The following is a 23,140-nucleotide window of genomic DNA, read 5'->3' on the forward strand; positions in this document are numbered from 1 at the left end:
AGAAAGGGATTTCGGAACCAGATTTTAAACTGTAAGACATTTACAGGGTTAAATTGGACTCTGACCACAAATTATTGGTAGTGAACTGTACATTAAACCTGAAGAAACTGCAAAAAAGGTAGGAAATTAAGGAGACGGAACATGGATAAGTTGAAAAAACTAGAGGTTGCTGATAGTTTTAGACGAAGCATTACGCAGCGGTTGAGTAGAGCAGGGAAAAGGAATACAGTAGAAGACAAATAGATAGCTATAAGAGATGAAATAGAGAAGGCAGCAGAGTGTCAAATAGGTCGAAAGACAAGGCATAGTAGAGACATTGAATTCAATTGATGAAAGAAGAAAATATAAAATTGCAGCAAATAAAGCTAGCGAAGGGGAATACAAACGTCTCTCAAAATGAGTTGGACAGGAAGTGTTAAATGGCTGGGCAAGAATGGGTAGAGAACAAATGTAGGAATGTTTCACTAGGGCAAAATGGATTCTGGCTACAGGAAATTTAAGAAGACTTTTTGAGATAAGGGAAGCAACTGTATGAAAATCAAGAGCTCAGATGTAAAACCAGTCCTAAGCAAGGAAGGGAAAGCTGAAAGGCAAAAGGAGTATATAGAGTGTCTGTATAAGGGAGATGAACGGAAATATCATAGCCAAGAAGTTCACACCCAGGATATAGCAAGGAAAATCGTCGTGTCAGTGTTTTAGGACAGGAAAAGAGTTTCTCCCGTTGATTTTTTGGAAATAGGTGGGACCATAAATGCTGCAAGATACTGTGGGGTCATGAAGAAACTTCGCAGAGCCATACAACACAGACGTGCTGACAACGAGACTCTGTCTGCTTCATGAGAGCGCGCGTCCGCACACCGCTCATGCAACGCAAGAGTGGTTGACTTCGTTTGGTCGGGATGTTTTAAGTCAACTCTCTCACAGCCCCGATCTCACACCTAGTGACTATGTTCACTAAATTGATGGTCCAAATGGCTGTAAGCAGTATGGGACTTAACATCTGAGGTCATCAGTCCCCTAGACTTAGAACTACTTAAACTTAACTAACCTCAGGACATCGCACACATCCATGCCCGAGGTAGGATTCGAACCTTCGACCGTAGCAGCAGCGCGGTTCCAGACTGAAGTGCCTAGAACCGCTCGGTCACAGCGGCCGGTCAATAAATTGAAGAAAAACCTTATTGGAAAACACTTTTCCGACGACGACGAGGTGAATATCGAAGTGAAGAACTGACTGAAAAAGGCGGTGGGAGACGTCTATGACACACGAATCAAAAAACTCGTCCTACTGATGACAAAATGTACAGAGATACATGGTGATTGCTTGGAAAAATAATGCAGCACCTGTACTACAATGCATCTAAATTTTATTATGATAAATTAAATTTTTTGCGCCTCAAAAAATTTTTGTAACCTTAGTTTGCGGATTAGCCTCGTACGTGTATACAGATGCTTCACTAACGTAGTACTGCCCAAAAACTTTTTTCAGGAAGAAATAAAATGTTAGATACTACGGAATCATTTCATGACACGCTGTAACATGCCCATGTACGCAAGATAGTACAATTTGTTTGATCTTACGGCAAGTCGCGTAAGGGATTCATTTGCTTCCAGGGTCTGTAGTAGGAAGACTGGAATTCTTGTGTGATGTGCCCTTTCCACACAGCGTATGGATTTCAACAACAATCGCCAATTAGCGAGCGACGGAGGTGGTTTGTTGCAGAGGTGGCAGACTCCTTCGGCAGTCAGAGAGTACGGGGAAGGCCGTGATTGTATATGTGATGACGTTACACAATACCAAAGAAATAATTTACCGATGTTTCTGAGGACAGTTTCCAGTGAAAGACCTGTCAGATAATTATAAAAAGTTTTTTGTGCCAAAGTGGCTTCAGGTCACAGTTATGCTGGTGGTAAAAGGAGGATTCTACATTGACGAGGGGTCCTCACAGATTCCGATTTTGTGCACACTTGCAGCAGGTGGAGTTCAGTGCACGCACATAAATTTTCTAAGACAGTACGACAAAGAACTCTGAAATATCACCTTTCAAAATTAGCAGATCTCCAAGTGCAGTTGAAAACAATTTTCATTATTTCGACGAATTCGTCGGTTTCTCATCACGTTAGTACGTTCGATGGTTCGAATATCGCTAGTAAGATAAATACAGGGTGACACAGAATAACGGGAAAGTTTGAAATGAGGAGTGGCAGCCATGCGCACGTGGCAGCACTGCGGGTTCGTGACAGACAGCAAGTAAACAGTTCGCCATTTCACTAATCGTGCGTCAGTGGAACGGACAACAGCGTGCGGCAGCCATAAAAATGATTTATAAAAACAGTGATAGTTTGGTAGCGGCGCAGAGGGAGTTTTGACATTTTTGTAATTTAGGATGTCATGATGCCGTTCCGTCGAAAGGCGCGATAAAATGTTGGATTAATAACTTTGAAGACACTGGATCTGCCCTCAAAAAGAAATCAACAGGACGACCAAGAAGTGTGCGTTCTCCAGCGAACACTGATGTTGAACGCGAGTCTGTCTTACGGAGCCCACGGCGTCAATTCGTAAGCAAGAAGCAGCGATTGGAGTGTCCCGGGAGAGTGTTCGCAGAATCATTCATCTTGATTTAAAATTTCATCCGTGCAAACTACAGATGGTGCAACAATTTAAGGACCCCGGTTTCGGATTACGATTAGGATTCTGTCAACAAATGATAACAAAAATAAACAATGACGATGAATTTGTAAAAAAAGTTGTGGACGTCAGATGAGGCACAAGTAATGTGAACAAACCGAGCTACCGCTACTGGGAAAACACAAATCCTAATGACGTTCATGAGCGCCCTTGACACGCTACTAAAGTGACAGTATGGCGTGCTGTTTCATCACGTGGGATTATCGGACCGTATTGTCTCGCAAATGAACAACGAAACACAATAACTGTCAACGCCGATCGGTTCGTGGAGATGTTACGAACTTTCGTTACACCTGCATTGCACAACTTTGCAAACGTTCAAGAAGCCTGGTTTCAACGTGACAGAGCGACATCACACACTACACACTACACGGCAATCAGTGGCATATGTGCGAGAGTTGTTTGGCTACCGTGTGATCTCACGATACGTTAAAATACCCGGGCCTCCTAGATCGCCAGATCTATCCGTTTGTGATTTTTTTTTCTGGAGCTACCTCAAGAGCAAAGTCTACGCGACTCGACCAAGAACCCTGGACGAGTTAAAACAGAGAATTCGGGATGCAATCCACAGAATGCCAGCTGAGATGTTGCAGCGGTCAATGAGGAATCTCAACAGCAGGTTTCACGAATGTATTCTTACAGGAGGACGCCATCTAAAGGACGTAATTGTTGAAAAATGATAAATGCCATCAATGTTTCCTAAATGGCAAAGTTGGAAGGTTTCAGTTACGATGAATGCAATTTATTTCCTTCATCACTTCTAGTTTTATTGGATTGTGGAAATGTTCCCGTTTTTCTGCGTCACCCTGTATCTTTTAATTTTTAAAAAAACTTCTATATTTATTAACAAAGTGTAATCTTAATTGACAGATATGTAACTATAGTGTTTAATAAGAATAACATCTTGGTTATTCGTTGCTACTGACAGTAAATATAATATGGCATACGAAGCCGATACATCAGATAGATAATAAGAAAGTATCATTTTCACAGACTCACTAGTGTTATTGAAATACGTAATTTTTTCTTTGAATAATATACGTTTTGGCATATTCCTAAGGAGTTTAAATTCATTTTTAGACATCTAGTAACCGTCAATAAAAGGATGTTACGTTTATTTCTTACTTAACGTTCGCATTTGTTGATAAATATTACATTTAAAAAAGTATGCTACTAGCTAGATTCCACTGTAGTGTTCATGATTGAAAATCCGACTATGCTACAAGCTGAGTTAGTCAAATGCTGTTTGGGTAACAACACTCGGAAGTCTTCTCACCATCAAATCCAATTTGTCTTGTTCGTTGGAGAAATGCGCGGTGGCACCTCAGAACATTTACGTCCAGACACTGAACTTGAAGCCCTGTGAGTACGAAAGGAGTCGGAGAGGGCAGAGCGCTCTGTAGTGTCGCGTTGTGAGCGTCTGCATGCAGAGTGAGTGAGTGTTGCAGGCAGCTCGAGGGCTTCAGTGGGCAGAGAGGTGGGCACATGTCGTGCAAACTGCTTATGTCTCTGCGTCAGAATTGGTAACGTGAACATCCAAACGAATAAACCACATTGCCCTTAATTGTATTTTTTTCCCGTGTGGCTACACAGAGTATTCAGTGTACAAAACTCAAGCAGAGTCGGGGGAGCAGCTTTGACGCCTCATAAGGCGTGCACTGAGAAGAGTGGCTGTCATTTTGCACTGTCAATATTAGCCTGGACTGCTAAAGTAAATAAGACAAAAGTAAGTATTCATTGCTGAGCGTTAGTTCTAGATCGCACAGTGCTAATTTTGGCACTCTCTACCATCTGATGTTTTTGAGCATAAAGGCCTTCAAAAACATCTACAACCTGTATGAGTGGTGTCTTTACTTCCCGACATGTCCGAAAGAACAGGCACCACTTACACAGATACACAGCGATAAGCCGAAACATTACGACGACTGTCCACCGCGTCGCTGGACGCCGCCTGGTGTCGCTGCGGGCACGTGACGCAGTGACGAAAGTGCGTAAGTGCAGCAGCCACGGACGGCGGAGATACGGGCCGCACATGGGGAAATCCACCGAGATAAGCGACTTCGACAAATGGCAGATTATTATTACGCAGAACCTGTGAACGAGTGTCTCTAAAACGGCGGAGACGGTCGAATGTTCACGTGCTACTGTCGTGAGCATCTGCGGGAAGGGGTTCGACTGTGAAATTACTATTAGGCGCTGAATGGCTAGACGTCCACTATTCTTCACAGGACGTTGGGGTCGGAGGCTTCGCTGCTATGTGAAGCAGCACGGATGGTCATCTGTGGCACCTCTGCCGAAAGAGCACAGTGCTGGTGCAGCACAAGTGTTCCAGAGCACACCTCTCATCGTGCATTGCCCAACACGGAGCTCCGCAGCACACCACCCCCACGTGTTGAGGCAACGACATCGTTAGCTACGATTGCAGTGGGCACAGGACTGTCGGGGTACGACCGTCGATCAATCGAAAAGTGTCGGCTCTTCGGGTGAACCACACTTTTGCTACACTAGGTCGATGGTCGTCATCGAGGTGAACTGCGGTTTCAAACGTGCAGCGACCCACTGACACTGGCTGGTGGGAGCAGTGTTATGGTGTGGGAGACATTCTCCTGTACTTGCGTGGCACCTGTGGTAGTAATCGGAGACACATTGGCAGTTGCATACTGCCTGCATCCCTTCGTGGTTCAAATGGCTCTGAGCACTATGGGACTTCTGAGGTCATCAGTCCCCTAGAACTTAGAACTACTTAAACCTAACTAACCTAAGGACATCACACACATCCCTGCCCGAGGCAGGATTCGAACCGACCGTAGCAGCAGCTCGCTTCCGGACTAAAGGGCCTATAACTGCTCGGCCACCACGGCTAGCTGTGCGGCGAAAAGTAATATGGATGGAGCAGGGGTAGCACACTTGTGTAGTCTGCGCAATTGTGTCTAACTGCTATGTCAAGGTAGCGTAGTTTATGCATCTTCCTGCTAAACGGAAGACCCGGTTTAGAACCCCAGCGTTGATAGAAATTTTCATTTGTCACCTATGAATTTTTTCGTTGCTCGAATGCGGCAGAGGTCAGGATTTCTTCTTCCTCAACATTTCCTCTGTAACGAGTACCTGTATATAATATGTGTATTGAGTGCCACTGTTTGTATGGGTGCTCAGAAAGTAACTGTGTGGTTACTATGTACACTATGTTGGTAATGACATCCACGAGTGACTATACAAGGCTCAACCCGCCTAATTTTATTGGGAATCCCTTTCTGTCCATCTGATTATGGTATGCTTCTCGTGTATGAAGTTGTTTCAATATTTAAATCTCGAATGAAGCATTGCCGTTTGCGGTACACTACATGCTATTCCCCAAAGAAAAATGTCTGTTGGCGTAAACTCCGAGGAGCGAGGCTGCCATAGGTTCTTTGAGATGAAAATTTCGCCAAAAAACTCTTCCATAAGACGCATAGTGTGTTGTAAGCCGTGTTAGCAGTAGCGTCATCTTCTTGAAACACTGAGTAGTTGGTTTCGTCTTCCCTCAGATGGGCGATACAATCCTGGATCATTAAACAAAAACGTTTACTGTTCACGGTTTCGTGAAACAATAAACATCAGACGATAAGCCGTACAATATCGCTAACCAGGTCCTATTATAAAACTGCATCTTCCACAAGAGTAGCGAAACCTTACTTAGCTTCCGAGAGCTAGTATTCAGTACGACAACAGCACTCTATTATCTGATGGCAACTGACAGTAGAAAGAATTCTAAATGTCGTAGGTTTTAGTATTCGGCACCTGTAGCAGGTGCCTACGAATATCTGCCCCTAAATTTCAACATAAGTTTTTGCTGGACTCCTTTGGATCCAGTGAGTACTTCTCTCTGCTTCATTTTTTTTCCCCAACCCGTCACAAACCTCTATCTTTTTAAATGTTATTCTTTTTGCTCCTTCTCACAATGGAATTTACAGAGTGCAGATTTCTCCCAGCTGGCCATGCAGTGACCACGCAAGGCGTACCACATCCGTCCCACGCTGCAGCTGCTTCCCAGTGTGTACCTGGCTGCATTCTGCCCCTTTTAGCGAAAAAAAGTTTTCCGAACCACTTGCTATTCTCGCCGTGCAGTTCTCGACTTCCCACAGCCAGCCAGCAGACCCAGCTTACACAGAAACGTTACACATATCAGTCACAGCATAGACTTGCAATAATGAAGAACTTATTAGAATCACAATCGCTGGCATTTGTTTCACTTACATGTGTACTTAAATTTATCGCTCGAAATTTTTAGTCTAATTTGATGAATGAGTTATTAATTAGATTACAGGGCAGTTATGGGAGACACTGTTCCATAACACTGCCCCTAAATGTATTCGCAATATACATGCCATTTGGGTATACTGAGCGCATCCAAAATAGGGCAGCACACGCAAGTCTGGGCTTTTTGAATTTCTCTCTGTCATAAGTAGGCTTCTTAAATTTCCCATCATTTTAAAATTTGGAGAAGCGAGGTAGTTCCATCATCTCTGATATTTCAGTAGTTGCCCTGTCTTGGATTTTTTAATTTCCTGCCTTGCCATCTTCGATTCCACTATCTTGGAATGCTATGTCATATACAAATAAGGGCAGCAAACACTGTGACAGGTTTTGTCCCAGAGTGCTCGTTGCATCTCTGCTCAAGAATCTATCTTATTCTGAATGCAAGACTTTACTTTATTCGCAGTTAGTGTAAAGTGTACCTTATTTATCTTTACATCATTAAATAGTTAATATCTTTAGTAATTAGCCTTGGCATAATTTCATTTTTTAAATTGTATCTAGGGAAAATTTTCCTAACGTTCTTCAAAATATTATTTGTTAAATAAGTCACAACCTTTTGCCTTCCTAAGCCACTGACAGATGACAACTATGCCTCACAAACACAGATAAAATTATTTGTGACTTATGGCTAAATATCATTATAAATGAAACATAAACTTATTTCTGTGTGTGTTGCTGCAGTCAGAACAGATGAAAATAGAACAGAACTTACAATTTTAGCCTATTATATAAATGAAACTTAATTTAAGAGAGGGGTAAAAGGAAATTAAGTTTGATCGTTTAAAACTAAGGTATCATCTTGTCTCACATATTTTTCTAAATCTCACAGACTTTTTAAATGATATCTTCCAATATTTAGGGCTACTTTGGATGAGTCTGAAAATCTTATATGAATGAAATTCAAGATATGCCTTGTGACAGCTGGACTCAAAAGAAATAACACTAAGGCAGATTTCACTGTAATCTCCTATCAACTTCAAAGGCATTGAAAGTGAATAACTAGTTCCGACTGGCAAAACAGGCAAAGGAACACGCCAGAGTGCTATAGAAAGCTGTTTTGATTGTTCACATAGGCACTGTGCTGAGTGTGTTTTATTGATATAATTTTGTTTTCATTTTATTTGTTGCCATGCAGATTCCTAGGACTGATAAAAATTACGCAATAAGAACATCGTTAATTGAAATTTGTCTAAAAATTAAGTTTTTAAACAATCAGTAGAAAGTTTTCTTTTTTGCTTCATGATTTAGATATGTGTCTATTGTGTACAAGCGACTGCCATTGCTGAAGAAACTTAGAACTATACTATTCTGTTGCACTTATCTCATTTACTTTTGTACATTTATATTTATTAAAAACAGACTCTGTTGACTTTATATATTTACACTACTTTTCTTTCTGCAGCTCTGGGATTCAAGCCACCTTTAGGAGGTATGTATCGTCCACATAATCAAACTTTTTGTTATTGTTGCGGATATGTTCTCAGTTGTGCAACAGTGTCTTTACAGCATTATTTATCATGTGAGATGTTATATCAAAATTCAGTTTCAATTAGCATGCCATGTAATCAACTGGCATCAATTGGTTCAAATGGCTCTGAGCACTATGGGACTTAACATCTGAGGTCATGAGTCCCCTAGGACTTAGAACTACTTAAACCTAACTAACCTAAGGATATCACACACATCCATGCTCGAGGCAGGATTCGAATCTGCGGCCGTAGCAGTCGCGCGGTTCCGGACTGAAGCGCCTAGAACCGCTCAGCCACCGCGGCCTGCTCAACTGACTTCAAAAGTTTTTATGTATGTCTACTGAATCATTACTTCAGAATGTCTTGGCCCATCGTTTTGTCCTTCTACCTGAGGTCTCATTCCAGAACAGTACTCATCCAGTACGCTGGACATGATGATTGTACAAGAATTATGCTGTAATAAATAATACAAAAGAACTGTTAACATCATGACAATTGCTATTCTTATAAAATTCTCGTTACAAAATGGACAGAATTACCACAGACTCTGAAAAGAAGTAAGAGGCTGGCAATTATTAAATTAAATCTTTAATGCTTGGTCTAGTGTTTTATTAGAAAATAGTCACAGATGCTACTGTTGGGGTGAATGTTAGTTTGACACTCTTTGAAAGGAGATGAAAAGAGACATTTCTCCCTTCTGTGGAAGAGTTGTTGGATTCCTTGATAGAGTAATCCCCCACCCCACTGTGTTCCAGCATTGCCAGCTATTGAACCCAGCAAGGTGGCGCAGTGGTTAGCACACTGGACTCGCATTCGGGAGGACGACGGTTCAATCCCGCGCCCGGCCCTCCTCATTTAGGTTTGCCGTGATTTCCCTAAATCACTCCAGGTAAATCCCTGGATGGTTTCTTTGAAAGGGTACAGCCGACATCCTTCCCTAATCCGATGAGACCGATGACCTCGCTGTCTGGTCTCTTCCACCAAACAATCCAACTCAGCTATTGATATTACTTTCTACATAAGACGCAGTTGGGAATTCGCAGGCAACATTTTACGTAAGGCTTCTCTGTGACAGTTGCTAGTCTCTATTGAAACTCCAAGTTTCCAGTGCACAGTCACAATATGTTTTACATTATTTCCACTCTGTGTGGGCTGCCCACTTAGTGGTGCCATGTCCCGAATTATGCAGCCCCTCCCACTGGAGTTTCGAGTCCTCCCTCAACCATGGGTATGTGTGTTGTTATTAACATAGTTTAAGTAGTGTGTAAGTCTAGGGACCTCACCAGTTTGGTCCCATAGGAATTAACACACATACAGACAGACAGACACACACACACACACACACACACACACACACACACACACACATATATATATATATATATATATATATATATATATATATATATAGCGAGAGAGAGAGAGAAAGAGACACTATGATGTATGAAATCATGATTTGTAAAGCAGTCAACTAAAAGAGGAAAGGTACAATGAAAGATTTTAAATGGAGCAGCAGGAATTGCAGCTGACTGAAGGTTGGGTTGGTAAGGGATGAGACACCACTCTGAAACTCCTTCAACCTAACAGCTTAGAGTGTAATCTGGACAGTTCAACGAATTTCAGAAATAGCTGGAACTTTCTACAGAGAAAACGCCACCCACAAAGAGCAACGTCCAGTACGGTGACAAGTGACAAGCCACTCACCTTCCCATTCACGCCTGACCTTCTGGCTCAACAGTGAGTTCACAGGTTCCAAGGGAATGATGCTTTCTCCAACTGCCACTCCCTACAGGCCTTCTTCACCTCAATATCTACCTGCTGGTTTCCAGCCCAGGTACCTGGCAGTACACCACCACCTATCCACAATGTGGCCGCAAGATAAATGCGTACATTTTACGAAACCTTTTCACCTACATGCTTGAGCACTAAGGGTATTGGATCAGTTTAGAAAAATGTTTCCTTTGTATCATCTCATACGATACAGGGTCTTCCAAATATCCTATAGCTCAGCATGACGGATTGTGAAAGCGTGTGGTAGGCAGACTCTGAGGACACAATCAGAGAATACCATCGAGCACCCAAGGTATCCTCTCTGTCTAGATACATTTCAATAAACAATCTTAAAATTCATGTGTTCATGTAAGACGTTAGTAAATATACCCAAAAAATTACAATCTTTAAAATCAGTCAAATTTAAAAAAAGTAATGGCTTCTAAACATAATATGGTGGTGAATTACTCCACCTGTGTTGTAAGGCTTAGTATTCGCCACAACCACTTTTAAAATACAGCTCTTTGTTCGGTTCCCAAATGGTCCCACTGCTCACAGACGATTATCGAAAAGCCACTCTGTGAGTGGGAGAGAATCAGTATGGTATGCTGGCAATTATATTTTGCAAGACATTTTGTAAGCTTGTTGCACAATGAGTAGCTTCTTTGATTTGTTTTTATTTACAACGTGATCCATTAGAATATTTGTAATATTCCATGTATGTATTGTGTGTGTGTGTGTGTGTGTGTGTGTGTGTGTGTGTGTGTGTGTGTGTGTGTAGTGTGATCTTTGTTTTGTATGATGATGACAGGGGAAAGGAGAGGGTGAAAGCCAGTGCTGGCATATGGCCTGCTCCTGATGATTGACACAAAGGGGGCCACCAGGCTGAACATCCCCATCCAGCAGACAAACTACCATCAACAGTGTTGCATGCCCCCACTTGGTGAAATACTGCAGACAGCTTTAGTATTCAAACGAGAACACTGGCGTAGAGCCTGGTGACCAGGAGCTTTACGCCACCACCTCTCATCCCCTCGCCACCCAAATACTGGCAGTAAAAACTTTTTCCGCCTCCAGAATCTGAACTGCCTTACCACCAGGTCAAGCGCCACTGCACAGGATTGCATTAGCGATCTCAGCCGTGGACATTTGTTACGGCGAGCAGCTGCCGTCACATTAGAAGTGGTGGCTGGCAAGCTTCGGTGAAGAGGCTCTAAATGCACCTCTTGCTAGTCTAATGCCCACCCAGTGGACCTCCAAATATGACGGCCTAGAAGGTCTGATCATCGGAGATCCATCATGAAGCTGGGACCAGACAAACGCTCTTTAAAACTGGGGCAGGTCTGCTCGATCTTCTTCCCAAACTCTGTGTGCTGCACGCTTTAAAATTTCAAGGGCTTTGATGGATCGAGAGCAAAAGTTCCTCAGATGTGGCAGGCACTTGAACGCCTGATGAAAATGGATGCCAATATACCTCATCGACGCCTTCAAATTTAAAAAGATGTCCCTCAGTTTCAGTTCTGGAAGACGGAAAGGATGACGGGAACTGTTAACAAGCAACACATGCAGCTTATTTTTAGACAATTACTTGAATCCAGGTCTGTGTGCCCATCTCTCTAGTCTCTTAGCAATCATCTGCAGTTGGTGCGTACTTGCTGCAATTGTGAAAGATGTATTGAAAACTGAAAAACTCTCCGCAACTAAAGTGCCCGAACAGTCCATTGAGGTATTGTTAGTTATAGCCATCAGAAACCGCGTCACAATTGAAACATCTCCTTGAGGGATATAGTTTTCTTCCATAAAAGTATTCGGTAAAACTTTACTAACTAGATACCTAAACTAATGTGGGGAGAAGAAACATGTAAGAACATGAAGACGTTCCTGTACATCTTTTCTGTATAAACATGGGACAACCTGTAGCACTGTCTGGTAGCAGAAGACAACGAAACACAGCTTCAGTACAGGTTTTATGATGAACTTTGATTGCAAATGTCAATGGAAATTCAAATATATACAGTAGTCAACGCTCTCTTTCCTGTCATTTGAATATCAGACACACTTTCTATTGGCAGAAGTAAGCAAGAATGCCAGTTAAAAAGGCCAACAATCTTCTAAATCGCCATTTTCTTTTTCGTTGATCAATGTCCCTACAGGGTTTCCAGTGGCCGCAACGGTTCCCCCTCCTGTGCCAACTTTTCGCCCCAGAGCAGCAGTTGCGCCCTCCGTCCTCAATTGTTCTTTCCGTATATTCCAGTCACTGTCTTGCCCTACGATTTTCATACTCTGTAATTCCTTCAAGCATCATAAATGTTATTCCTTGATTCTTAACACATGAGCCATCATCACGTCTCTTCTTTTTGTAAATGTTTTCCATACAATCTTCTCCGCTCCCCATTCCGTATCTTATCAGTCCTCCTAATTTTCAACATCCTTCCATAGCACCACGTCCAAAACGCTTTGACTGTCTTCTTTCTGAGATTTCCTTGTCCGACATTCGGTTCCACACAAAGCTGCAGTCCATACACACATTTTCAGAAATATCTTTCTCAAAACAAGGAAATTTTTTTTTACAACAGACGTTCTCACAAACCACGTTTCTTCCTCACCTCACTATTTTCGCCTTTCTTCGATTTACTCTCAGTCCATTTTCTGTGCTCTGTAGACTGTTCATTCCATTATGTTCTGAAAATATTCCTTGCTTTCACTGATATGAACAATGTCATCTGCGAATCTTATCCCTGGTGATCTTTCACTCTGTGGTTCAACCCCACTCCTGGACCGACCTGTCACTGCTTCTGCGATGTACACGTTGAACAAAATGTTCAAATGTTTGTGAATTCCCAAGGGACCAAACTGCTGAGGTCTGGGGTCCCTAGACTTACACACTACTTAGACTAACTTACGGTAAGAACAACACACACACACCCATGCCCGAGGGAGGACTCGAACCTCCGGCGGGAGGAGCCGCGCAATCCGTGACACAGCGCCTCAAACCACGCGGCCACTCCGCGCGGCCACATTGAACAGTAAGAACGAAAGAGTTGATCTCTGTCTTATGCCTTTCTTAATACGAGCACTTCGTCATTTGTCTTCAGTACTAATTGTTACTTCTTGATACTTATACATATGTATATTTCACGTCTTTCCGTAATGCTCACTGTTATTTTCTCAGAATATCGATAGTCCTTCACCATTCGCCATTCCATAACGTTTTTCCCAGGTCTGCAAATCCCATAAAAGAGCCTCAATTTTTCTTAAGTGTTGCTTCTTCAGAACTGCCTTCACCTTTTCTAAAGGAAAACCTTCGGTCACGTCCACAACTATTTTTGCATCCTATGCTATTTGTTTCTGACACTTGCATTCTTGAGCTACTGTACTGATTGTGCAATAAGTCTCACATTTATTTCCCTTTACTACCTTTGGAATTGTACCGATGATATTTTCGAAAGTCTCCACCACAACATGAAAAGTTTGTTGCGTTTAATCCCAGCGCATTTAGCAATTGCAAAACTTGAGTATCTATGTCTTTTACCTTATTCAAGCGCAAGTCCTCCATAGCTGTGTCAGACTCTGACAGTAATAATGAACCCCTTATTGACGTCTGTTTCTTCTTCCAGCTCGTCACTGACAGCTCTTTTCCCTCCTAAAGCCATTAAACACCGTCTTTCCACATATCCTCTCTCTCCTCTGCGTTTAACATCGTAACTCTTTCTACACTATTAATGTTGACACTTCTGCATTTAATTTCAACGGAAGTTGTTTTGATTTTTCTGTATGTTGAATTTATCTTTCCGACGATCATTTCTTTTTCGATTTATTCGCAATTTTCGTGCAGCTTTCTTGACATGCTATCACTGTGCTTAATCCCTAAGTACATATTGCTTTATTCCTGTCTTTCTCAGAGTATTTTCCTACTTCTTTCATTCGAATATCAGTTTAAATACTTCTTCAAATGGTTCAAATGGCTCTGAGCACTATGGGACTTAACTTCTGAGCTCATCACTCCCCTATAACTTAGAACTACTTAAACCTAACTAACTTAAGGACATCACACACATCCATGCCCGAGACAGGATTCGGACCTGCGACCGTAGCGGTCACGCGGTTCCAGACTGTAGCGCCTAGAACCGCTCGGCCACTAAGGCCGGCAATATTTCTTCCATTACAGAAGATTTTTTCTCAGTTATTCTACTCGTACCTACACCGATCAGCCAGAACATAACGGCCTACTATCGATATAAATCCATTTAGGCGATAGCGGCGTCAGCTGGCGAGATATGCCTGCTGATCAGACACACGTACGGTGCATGTGGTATCAGTGAGTGCTGTCTGTGTGTAGAATTGTGAAGGCGCGCGTTGTGTCTGACTTTGACCGAGGGCAGACTGCGATGGCGTGGAGGTTAGGTACGAGCATTTCAAAAACTGCAAGGAGAGCTGTGGTGAATGTCTTCAACGCCAAGGACAAACCACGTCCAGACGTCGTAGGGTTGGGCGGCCACCTCCCATTACAGATGTCGGATGTAGTAGGCTGGGCGGACTGGCAAAACAGGACAGGCTGCCAACTGTGGCGGAACTAACACGAGACTTTAATGCTGGGCAGGGCACAAGTGTGTCTGAACTCACAGTGCACCGGACACTCCCAACGATGGGCCTCCGCAGCCGGCGACCCATGCTTGTGCTAATATGAACAGCACGACACTGACGACTTCGCCTGGAATGTTCAGCACTGGGCAGTGCAACAGTGGCAGAGCCTTGTATGGCTGTGTGAATCCCGATACCTTCTTCATCCCAATAGCAGGGCGCGAATCTGTCGCCTTCCAGCGGAACAGCCCCTTGACACCTGTACGGCCGTATGGAGACAAGTTGGCGGCGGCTCCATTGTGCTCTGGAAACCACTGACACGGGCATTCGTGGGTTCAATGGAGCTCGTGCAAGGCACCGTGACGGCCAATGTGTATCGTACACTGGATGGCACAACACACACACCCCTTTAGAACGAACATGTTTCCCGACGGCAGTGGCATTTTTCAACAAGGAAATGCCCCATCTCACAAGGCCAGGACTGTGACGGAGTGGTTCGAGGAACACACTTCCAGCTTCTTTGATGACCCCTTCCCCTTTAACTGAACTACCTACTGTAATATTCATTACAGCACATCTACCCATTCTCAGATTCTCCTCGTTATTGCCACATTTAATTTTCTTGATAGTTCTCTTTATATTCAGCCTATTATTTATCTTTATTTCATTGTGGTCTTAGTCTATATCTGCCCCTGATTAAATTTTACAATCCATTATCTCATTTCGGAATCTCAGCCTATCAATAACGTCATCAAGCTGATATCTAGCATCCACTCCAGGCCACGTCTTAGTATACTTCCTGCTTTTATGATTTTTGAGCGGTGTATTCGCTACCACTATCCGATGTTTATCACAAAACTCTAGTATTGTCTCTCCTCTCCCCTTCATACCACCGAGCCCAAATTTTGCGATAACACCGTCTTATGTTCCTTCCCCTACCGCAGCATACTGAGTTGCCTATCTGGTGCCGTCATACATTTTCTCTACCTTTTCATCTTTTGCTTGTGAAATCCACATGCATAAATGAAATACTGTTGACGGCACTGGTTTGATATTCTTTCATCATCGTCTTTAACTTGAAACGTCCCCTTTGAACAATTATACATGACTGTGCTTAAACTGACACACAATATTTTGTTAGCGTAACGCAATCTGACTTTCAAAATTTCCTACAAAAGAATGGCCCTGACTAACAGTAAACTATACCTTTCACAAATCACTTACCTCACAAAAATCTTCGCTACTCAAGCTACTGCAATACAGCGAGCGCCACTACTGCCAGCTAAATAAAAGATTCAAACTACTGAAGGCACTAACTACTGATAGGGATAGTTAGCAAATGAAAGATATTAATAGAGAACAAACAATGTATTTACCTTGATATCATCATATATAAATATAGCAGTTCATGACAAATTTCAAAACTTCGCCATCTCTCTCCCCACATCCACCACTGCTGGCGGCTCACCTCCAACTGCACAACGCTACGCGCTGTTCACATCCAGCTGCCGCTGCCCAACACTACAATGGCGAGTATTACAACAATGCAAAGCAGCCACAGACTGCACACAGCACAGCCAGTGATTTTCATACAGAGGTGGCGTTACCAATAAAAAAACCTGAACAGCCTACCTACATAGCCCCCATGCTCCCCACAAAAAATTTTACAAATTGGATTGGGCAGTGGCCAATACAGATTTGAAAAAAATTTTTCATAATTACAATAACAAAGAAATCAAATGCACACACTTATTGATACAATGTTGGTCAAAAGCTAAAATTTTCTCACAGTCCATAAAGACAGTCCTAATCGTACATAACAGTAGAATAGCAGTGTTTTTCTCAAAGTCTGAGCAGTAAAAGAAAATGCACACGGAAGTAGTGGATTTCCATGCAGTCTTGAAGAAGTAGCGTTGTCCTTCCAACGGAAAGACAGTGCCGACTCTTGACATGCTGACAGATAATGGGCCACAACAGAGCAAACCCACAGCAGAGTCAGTTGTAGTTTGGAAGAATATTGGTAGGTAGGTGATCATAGAGCAGACCCACTGTAGTCCTGGAAGAGATTACGGTATTGGTGGGTCATCAAAGGTGCAGACCCACTGCAGTCCTTGTAGAAATAATGGTATTGATGGATCATCAAAGATGTAGACCCACTGTAGTCCTTGAAGAGATGGCCAGCAGCCATCTGTTGTGACTGTGCAGGTGCACAATCACCACTGAAGAGTCTTGCGGATAATGTAGCAAGTCCATAAACCACCACTTGTGCACTCACAAAGTTTTAGGAATTGTCCTTAGAACCAGCAATGCTGTTATCCAGTCCCTTGCTGAATCATTAACACACGTGCAAACACTATCAGTCCCTACTTCTCACATATTGTCCATATACTATGACCAACGGAAATGTGTGCAGTGAAATGAATGCTTACAAGTTACTTAGTTTGATAAACTGGTGTCAATTACAATTTTATAACATGAGAATACAATAACAAAGGTACAGAACACATCATTAAAAACATAACAATACAGATAACATTTGTAGTACAGGCTTTACAAAAGAATCGAACTAACATATACATCAGTGGAATTATGACATGAGTACATACATAAAAGATCACAATAACTTTTGAAACATCAACTTCACACATGAGCATTAAACAGAACAGAATTAATAATGTCTAACATCTTTACAAAGTAAATAACATATTATTAATGCCAATTATATTCGAGGATAACAGTATTCCTCATCATAGTGAATGTAGCTTAATATTAAAAGAAGAAAAAATTCTATGAAACTACACAGAGACAGGAAGAAAACAAATGCACAAGGGTACACAAACACATAGTGGGATAACACCAATAGGAAAGGACAGGGTTCGTCTTCAGTGTAACATTTGGTACTGCAGTCCAACCCAAAACTTCATATATCTTTCCTCTTATTTCATCCTTTGTTTCCACAAAAAAAATTCTATCTAAGCATGCTTTCTGTATTTATATGTTCACACATTTCTTACCTCAACATTTATTTCCAAGAAAATCCTACCTAAACCTGTTTTCTGTACTTTTTTTTGTATAACTTCTCAATGCATTTCTTCCAATTCATCGCAACTCATTCTCTTAGAGGCTACCCCCTCTTAAGTTAACTTAAATCTACTGAGCTCAGATGCTAAACTAAGGGACGAGGCAATGCAGCAGCACATAAAACAATTAATATAAACAGCAATAAAAAATGGAAAATCGCAAAGCAAGCTACAGTAAATCTAAATTACCAAGCAATTCAACATTACAACTAATATGAGGCAATGCGCAGCAAACAAAAAAAAATAAATCTGGCTTAGCAGAGTAACACAAATTGAAATTCAGTGGCACTATGCCTGGCAACCAACAACAGAAAATGAAATAACTTATACCTAAACATGACAAAGCTCAAGCAAAAAAAATAGTACACTAAAAATGGCCATGTCTAATACCTATGTCACATCTTAATACTAGAGTGATGCATCACAATTTATTCTACAAAAGAAATTACCAAGTACTTGAAAAGAAAATTATGAATGCAGTTCCTGTGAAGGTAAATGTCGTTTTGTGCTCCCTCATTTTTTTGAAAAAAATTATGATTTACTCAATCTGTAGACAGAAAATATTTATATTAGTACATCTATAAAATTTTATTTTAACCAATGCTGCAGTGCAGCTAGAAACTAGATATCAAATGAAATAAGCAACTATGTACAAAGTAAAGCATAAGAACATCATTTAGTAGTCATTAGGCATTTCATAAGTTAGTAGACAAATCTCTCAACTAGAGAGACAATAGTCATAATCAGGTGTATAGACATAAAAATATTTCTCGTCATTTCATTAGGCATTTCAGTAAATCATAAATTAAGAGCTCCACAGTGTAATCATATGTTATCAAGTTCGACGGTGTCGTTTTTCCGATGCTTTCTACAAAGGAACGTCAATAGGGAGGATAATGGCCTCCCTTTTTTTTCCACCTGTGCCTCTGGAAGGCACACGCTAATGGCTTTTTTTTTAAGGCGACTGTCGCCCAGCTGGGTGCCCACGACGCATTAGGTGCAGGTGGTCACTTAACTTTCTTACCGAAATATTTACGACACCAGTTTCCGCTACAGTGACAGCCTCATATAAAAATATTTCACAGGTCAAGAATTTGGGTTACAAATCTGTAGAAACGAAATCCTATAAATATAACAGCGTCCAAAAAATTTTCGCCAGCATTGTGATACATTCACACATATACACACATTTCATAACTCTTAAAGTACGATTCTTGGTTTCCAACAACCTTTTTCACAAACCAGAGTCCCTAACCACTACTCATTATTCCTTACCTTATTCGTCAACACTTATTCAATATTTCATCATTACAGATATGTAGCATAATCAAATAACTCATATAGCATCAGCTTACTGATCATAAACATACCGCAACAGTATAATACACATAGTCATCGTAACAATAACATCATAACATCTCAGTCAACTCTCAAAATCGTCGTAGCTTCCTCCAATAATTTCAAAACCTAAAAAAAATTCTCTGCTCATGACAAAAGTGTGATCTGCCTCAAACGCACTTTAAAAATCATGATCCCATACCAAATACATCATTCAAAGCTCTCATAGTATCACAATGGTTCCAAAAAAATATGAACAGTTTACAAAGTACAGACAAAATACAGTTTCATAAGTGTGAAGTTATCCAACTGTGTAATTGCGTAAACATCTGTCACTGATGTAGTAAAAAGAATGTTTGTTTCTCTGTCAAATAATCAGATAGCTGTGTAATTTATGTGTTAGAGAAATATGGTACTGATGTGAAAAGTTGTATAAGCAAATACCATATTAGCTAGGGCTCCTTGTGCTTGCCAAACACATGGTACACAAAGTAAGCGTGCACCCCCCTGAGGATTAATGTAATTATACCCTCAGGTGTTACAGATTACAACAATGGAATGAAATGTATTACGGAAAACCTTTGTATCATTGTCCTTCAAATATCTTTAAAAATAAATGATTTAAGTACAAAATTAATCACTCAAACACACGTCCTGTAGCGCTAAATGTGCGTCTTGCTGTAAGATAATCTCTGTGAAAGTGTCGTAGTTATTGTCCTCTGAAAGCTAAGTTCTGCAGAAGTCAATGTACTTACCTCATGATAAACAAAAGTGAAATGCTTTGCGTATAGATATCTTAGTTATTACGCTTATTGCCGTGATGAAGAAATTACTGTGCTGTAACATATTGTTGTGCTACGGAAAAGGCAGTCTCATTGTAGCTATACCACAAAAGTTACTACTAAAACATGTTTTACTTTCCAGAATAAAACAGAAAAACTGTGCAGATATAAAACAGAAACACCGCAAAAGCAACATTGTATATTGTCACTCATTAGTAGCGTCGTGATAAAATCGTGTAGCTGTCACATAAACTAACCACTGTGTCATCTGGTATCTCACAGAAAGTACTTTAAACCCAGAATGTATTTCCAAGTAAACCAAAATGTTGCATTAAAATCTCATTAGCAGTACCAGTATGTGTCCTAAGTATGTAAGCCTGATAGTCGTTACGTAATCGTGCAACTAACAAGCAAGAATGTACAAATACAACACTGTCTCGTCTGTTCACTATAACAATGCATTCGTAATTTCTTGTTTAAAAATGTTCCCTAGGTTCTAGACTGGATATTTAACTTCAAACATTGTTGTATGTTAACAGTTTCTTAAGTCTGACACAGCATACTAGTAATGTAAAGTGAAAAGTTATATGGCAAAGACAAAGTTAAAAAGCAGATTATCTTTCAATAAACGGTTTTACATGTGAAATGTGGTGTAAACCTTTACTCTTCCTAGTACGCAGAGTTTAAACTTCAACGCAATTATCATGTGGTATACGTCGGATTCAGTAAGGTCCATTGTAAACTAGAAAGAATTTGTGACTCAAGTGTTTCTTCTTATGTGACAATGAATGAGCTTTAATGAGAACTTTCTGACGAATATAAAATTTCTTTGCATTTGCTTTACCGTGTAGTTTTCTCCTTTTGTCTGCCGCAGATTTTATATTTTTAAGAGCCAAATCAATTATGTCTTTGTGTCGAAGTTTATGTGTATTCAGGAAAGGTACAAGCTCTCTGATTCTGTTCAGTGGTTCTTCATTCTTTAGTACAAGAGTAGGTGGTAAAGCAGTAGAATCATGAGGCATTTCATTCAGCACATTTTGAAATAAGTGTAAATATCTGTCCCAATGCTGATGCTTTCTGTGACAATATAGTCTGCAAAGCTTATTGATTTCTTTCATAATCCGTTCAGACGGGTTACAATGTGGTGAGTACAATGAAATAAAAACAGGTTTGATTTAATGATTCCAAAGCATACGTGACCAACCAGCAGATCTGAATTGAGGTCCGTTATCTGAAATGACTTCGCTAACGTGTCCAACTTCACGTAAGAAATTTTTAACAAAGGCGTTGGATACAGATCGTCCAGTGGCTTTACGTAACGGAGTGAAAGAAACAAATTTTGAAGTAAGTTCAACAGCGACTAAAACGTACGAAAATCCATTAGATGTTCTGACAAGCGGTCCCAAGAGATCAACAGCAGCAAATTCTTTTAATTTAGAAGGAATGATAGGAAACGGCGGAGCACGATGGGAGACAGTAGATGGTATCGCCTTTTGACAAAGTTTACAAATAGACAAGACTCTTCGAATTCTCTTTTCCATATTGTTAAAATAACAAGTCGTTCGAAGAATATGATAACATTTTCGTGAACCAAAATGTGCGTAGCTGAAATGAATGTACCAAATGAGCTTATTAACAAAATCGTCTGGAATGCAAAGTACCCATAGCTTGTCATCAACAGTGCAGCGTTTGAAGAGTATGTTGTTTCTAACCAGGTAATAATGCCGAATCTGTGTGTGTGTCTTTTCATGCCATTTGCTCTTGATGTCGTTCCAAATCGGATCTTTATCTTGTTCATGAGCAATGTCCTTTAAAGATGTGGTGATGAAGTTTTCAAAGGCGACTTTCTGAATGTAAAGAATACTGAAATTTTTCTCGAGGTTGCCTTCTGTGTTACTTTTCTCAAGCCCAGCCGGTGCGCGTGACAGTGCGTCCGCAACAATGTTCTCCTTGCCGGGAATGTAGACTATTGTGAAGCGGAATTCTTGCAGAAACAATGCCCAACGTTTTAACCTGTCATGATTTAATTTTGAAGACATAAGAAATTGTAATGCACGATGATCACTGTATACTTTTACATGCTTACCAGAAAGAAAGAAACGGAATTTGTGAAATGCCCAAACGATAGCTAAAGCTTCTAATTCAGTAACGGAATAATTTTTTTCAGATTTGGTTAGCACTCTGCTAGCAAAAGCAATGGTTTTCTGAACAGTAGTGTCATTTTCTGTGGCTTCTTGAAATAAATGGGCACCAAGACCGACTTTAGAAGAATCCGTCCTAAGGCAGAAATCTTGTGACAGATCTGGATGAGGTAGTATTGGCGCGTTAAGTAGCGATTCTTTCAAAGAATTGAATTCCAACTGTGCTTGTTCGTCCCAGTTCCAAATAGTATTTTTTCCAGTGAGAGAACAAAGTTTTGGTGTAACAAGAATTTGCATATTCAGAAAACGACGGTAAAAATTTACGAGACCTAGAAAACTGCGGACTTGTCTTTTTGTAGATGGAACTGGAATGGCTCTGATTGCTTCAAACTTTTCAAGATCCGGCTGAATGCCTTCAGAAGAAATAATATGTCCCAAAAACTTCACTTTTGTCCTACCGAATTCAGACTTTTCCAAGTTAACTGTAATTCCAGATTCTGCAAAAATATGTAACACGCTGTTGAGGATGCGATTGTGTTGTTCCCAAGAGGCTTCTGCTATCAGAATATCGTCTACATATAAGGTGATGTGACGTTTTAAGAATTCAGGTAATATGGAATTTAGCCCGCGAATGAATGCTGCTGAAGAAACGTTCAAACCAAAGGGAAGTTTCCGAAACTGACAACAAACGCCGAAACAAAGGAAAGCTGTGTATTTTCTACATTCTGGGTGAAGTTCGATCTGATAAAAGCTGAATCTGAGATCAATGGAAGACAACACTTTTACACCATTAAAATTTTGAAGAAGTTCTTCCAACGTTTGCGGCCTGTCTGTTTCAGGAATAATGATCGTATTGATTTGTCTCGAATCTAAGACAAGCCAGATCGATCCATTTTTCTTCTCAACAACATGTAATGGATTGTTGTATGAGCTTACTGCAGGCTCAATAATGCCCTCGTCAAGCATAGATTGTATTTCTGTTCTAACACGGTCC

At 40.9% G+C, this 23,140-nt stretch overlaps 1 protein-coding gene across 1 annotated transcript in view; it reads left to right on the forward strand.

Annotated features, from left to right (window-relative positions):
- Positions 1 to 23,140, forward strand: part of LOC126442773 (uncharacterized) — a 109,915-nt gene that overhangs the window by 71,509 nt on the left and 15,266 nt on the right. The window contains exon 5 of the mRNA XM_050090803.1: positions 8,388 to 8,414. Coding sequence (XP_049946760.1) covers positions 8,388 to 8,414 — 27 coding nt within the window. The remainder of the gene's footprint in view (positions 1 to 8,387; positions 8,415 to 23,140) is intronic.

This window comes from Schistocerca serialis, unplaced genomic scaffold (assembly GCF_023864345.2).
Source record: "Schistocerca serialis cubense isolate TAMUIC-IGC-003099 unplaced genomic scaffold, iqSchSeri2.2 HiC_scaffold_1406, whole genome shotgun sequence".
Taxonomy (NCBI): domain Eukaryota; kingdom Metazoa; phylum Arthropoda; class Insecta; order Orthoptera; family Acrididae; genus Schistocerca; species Schistocerca serialis.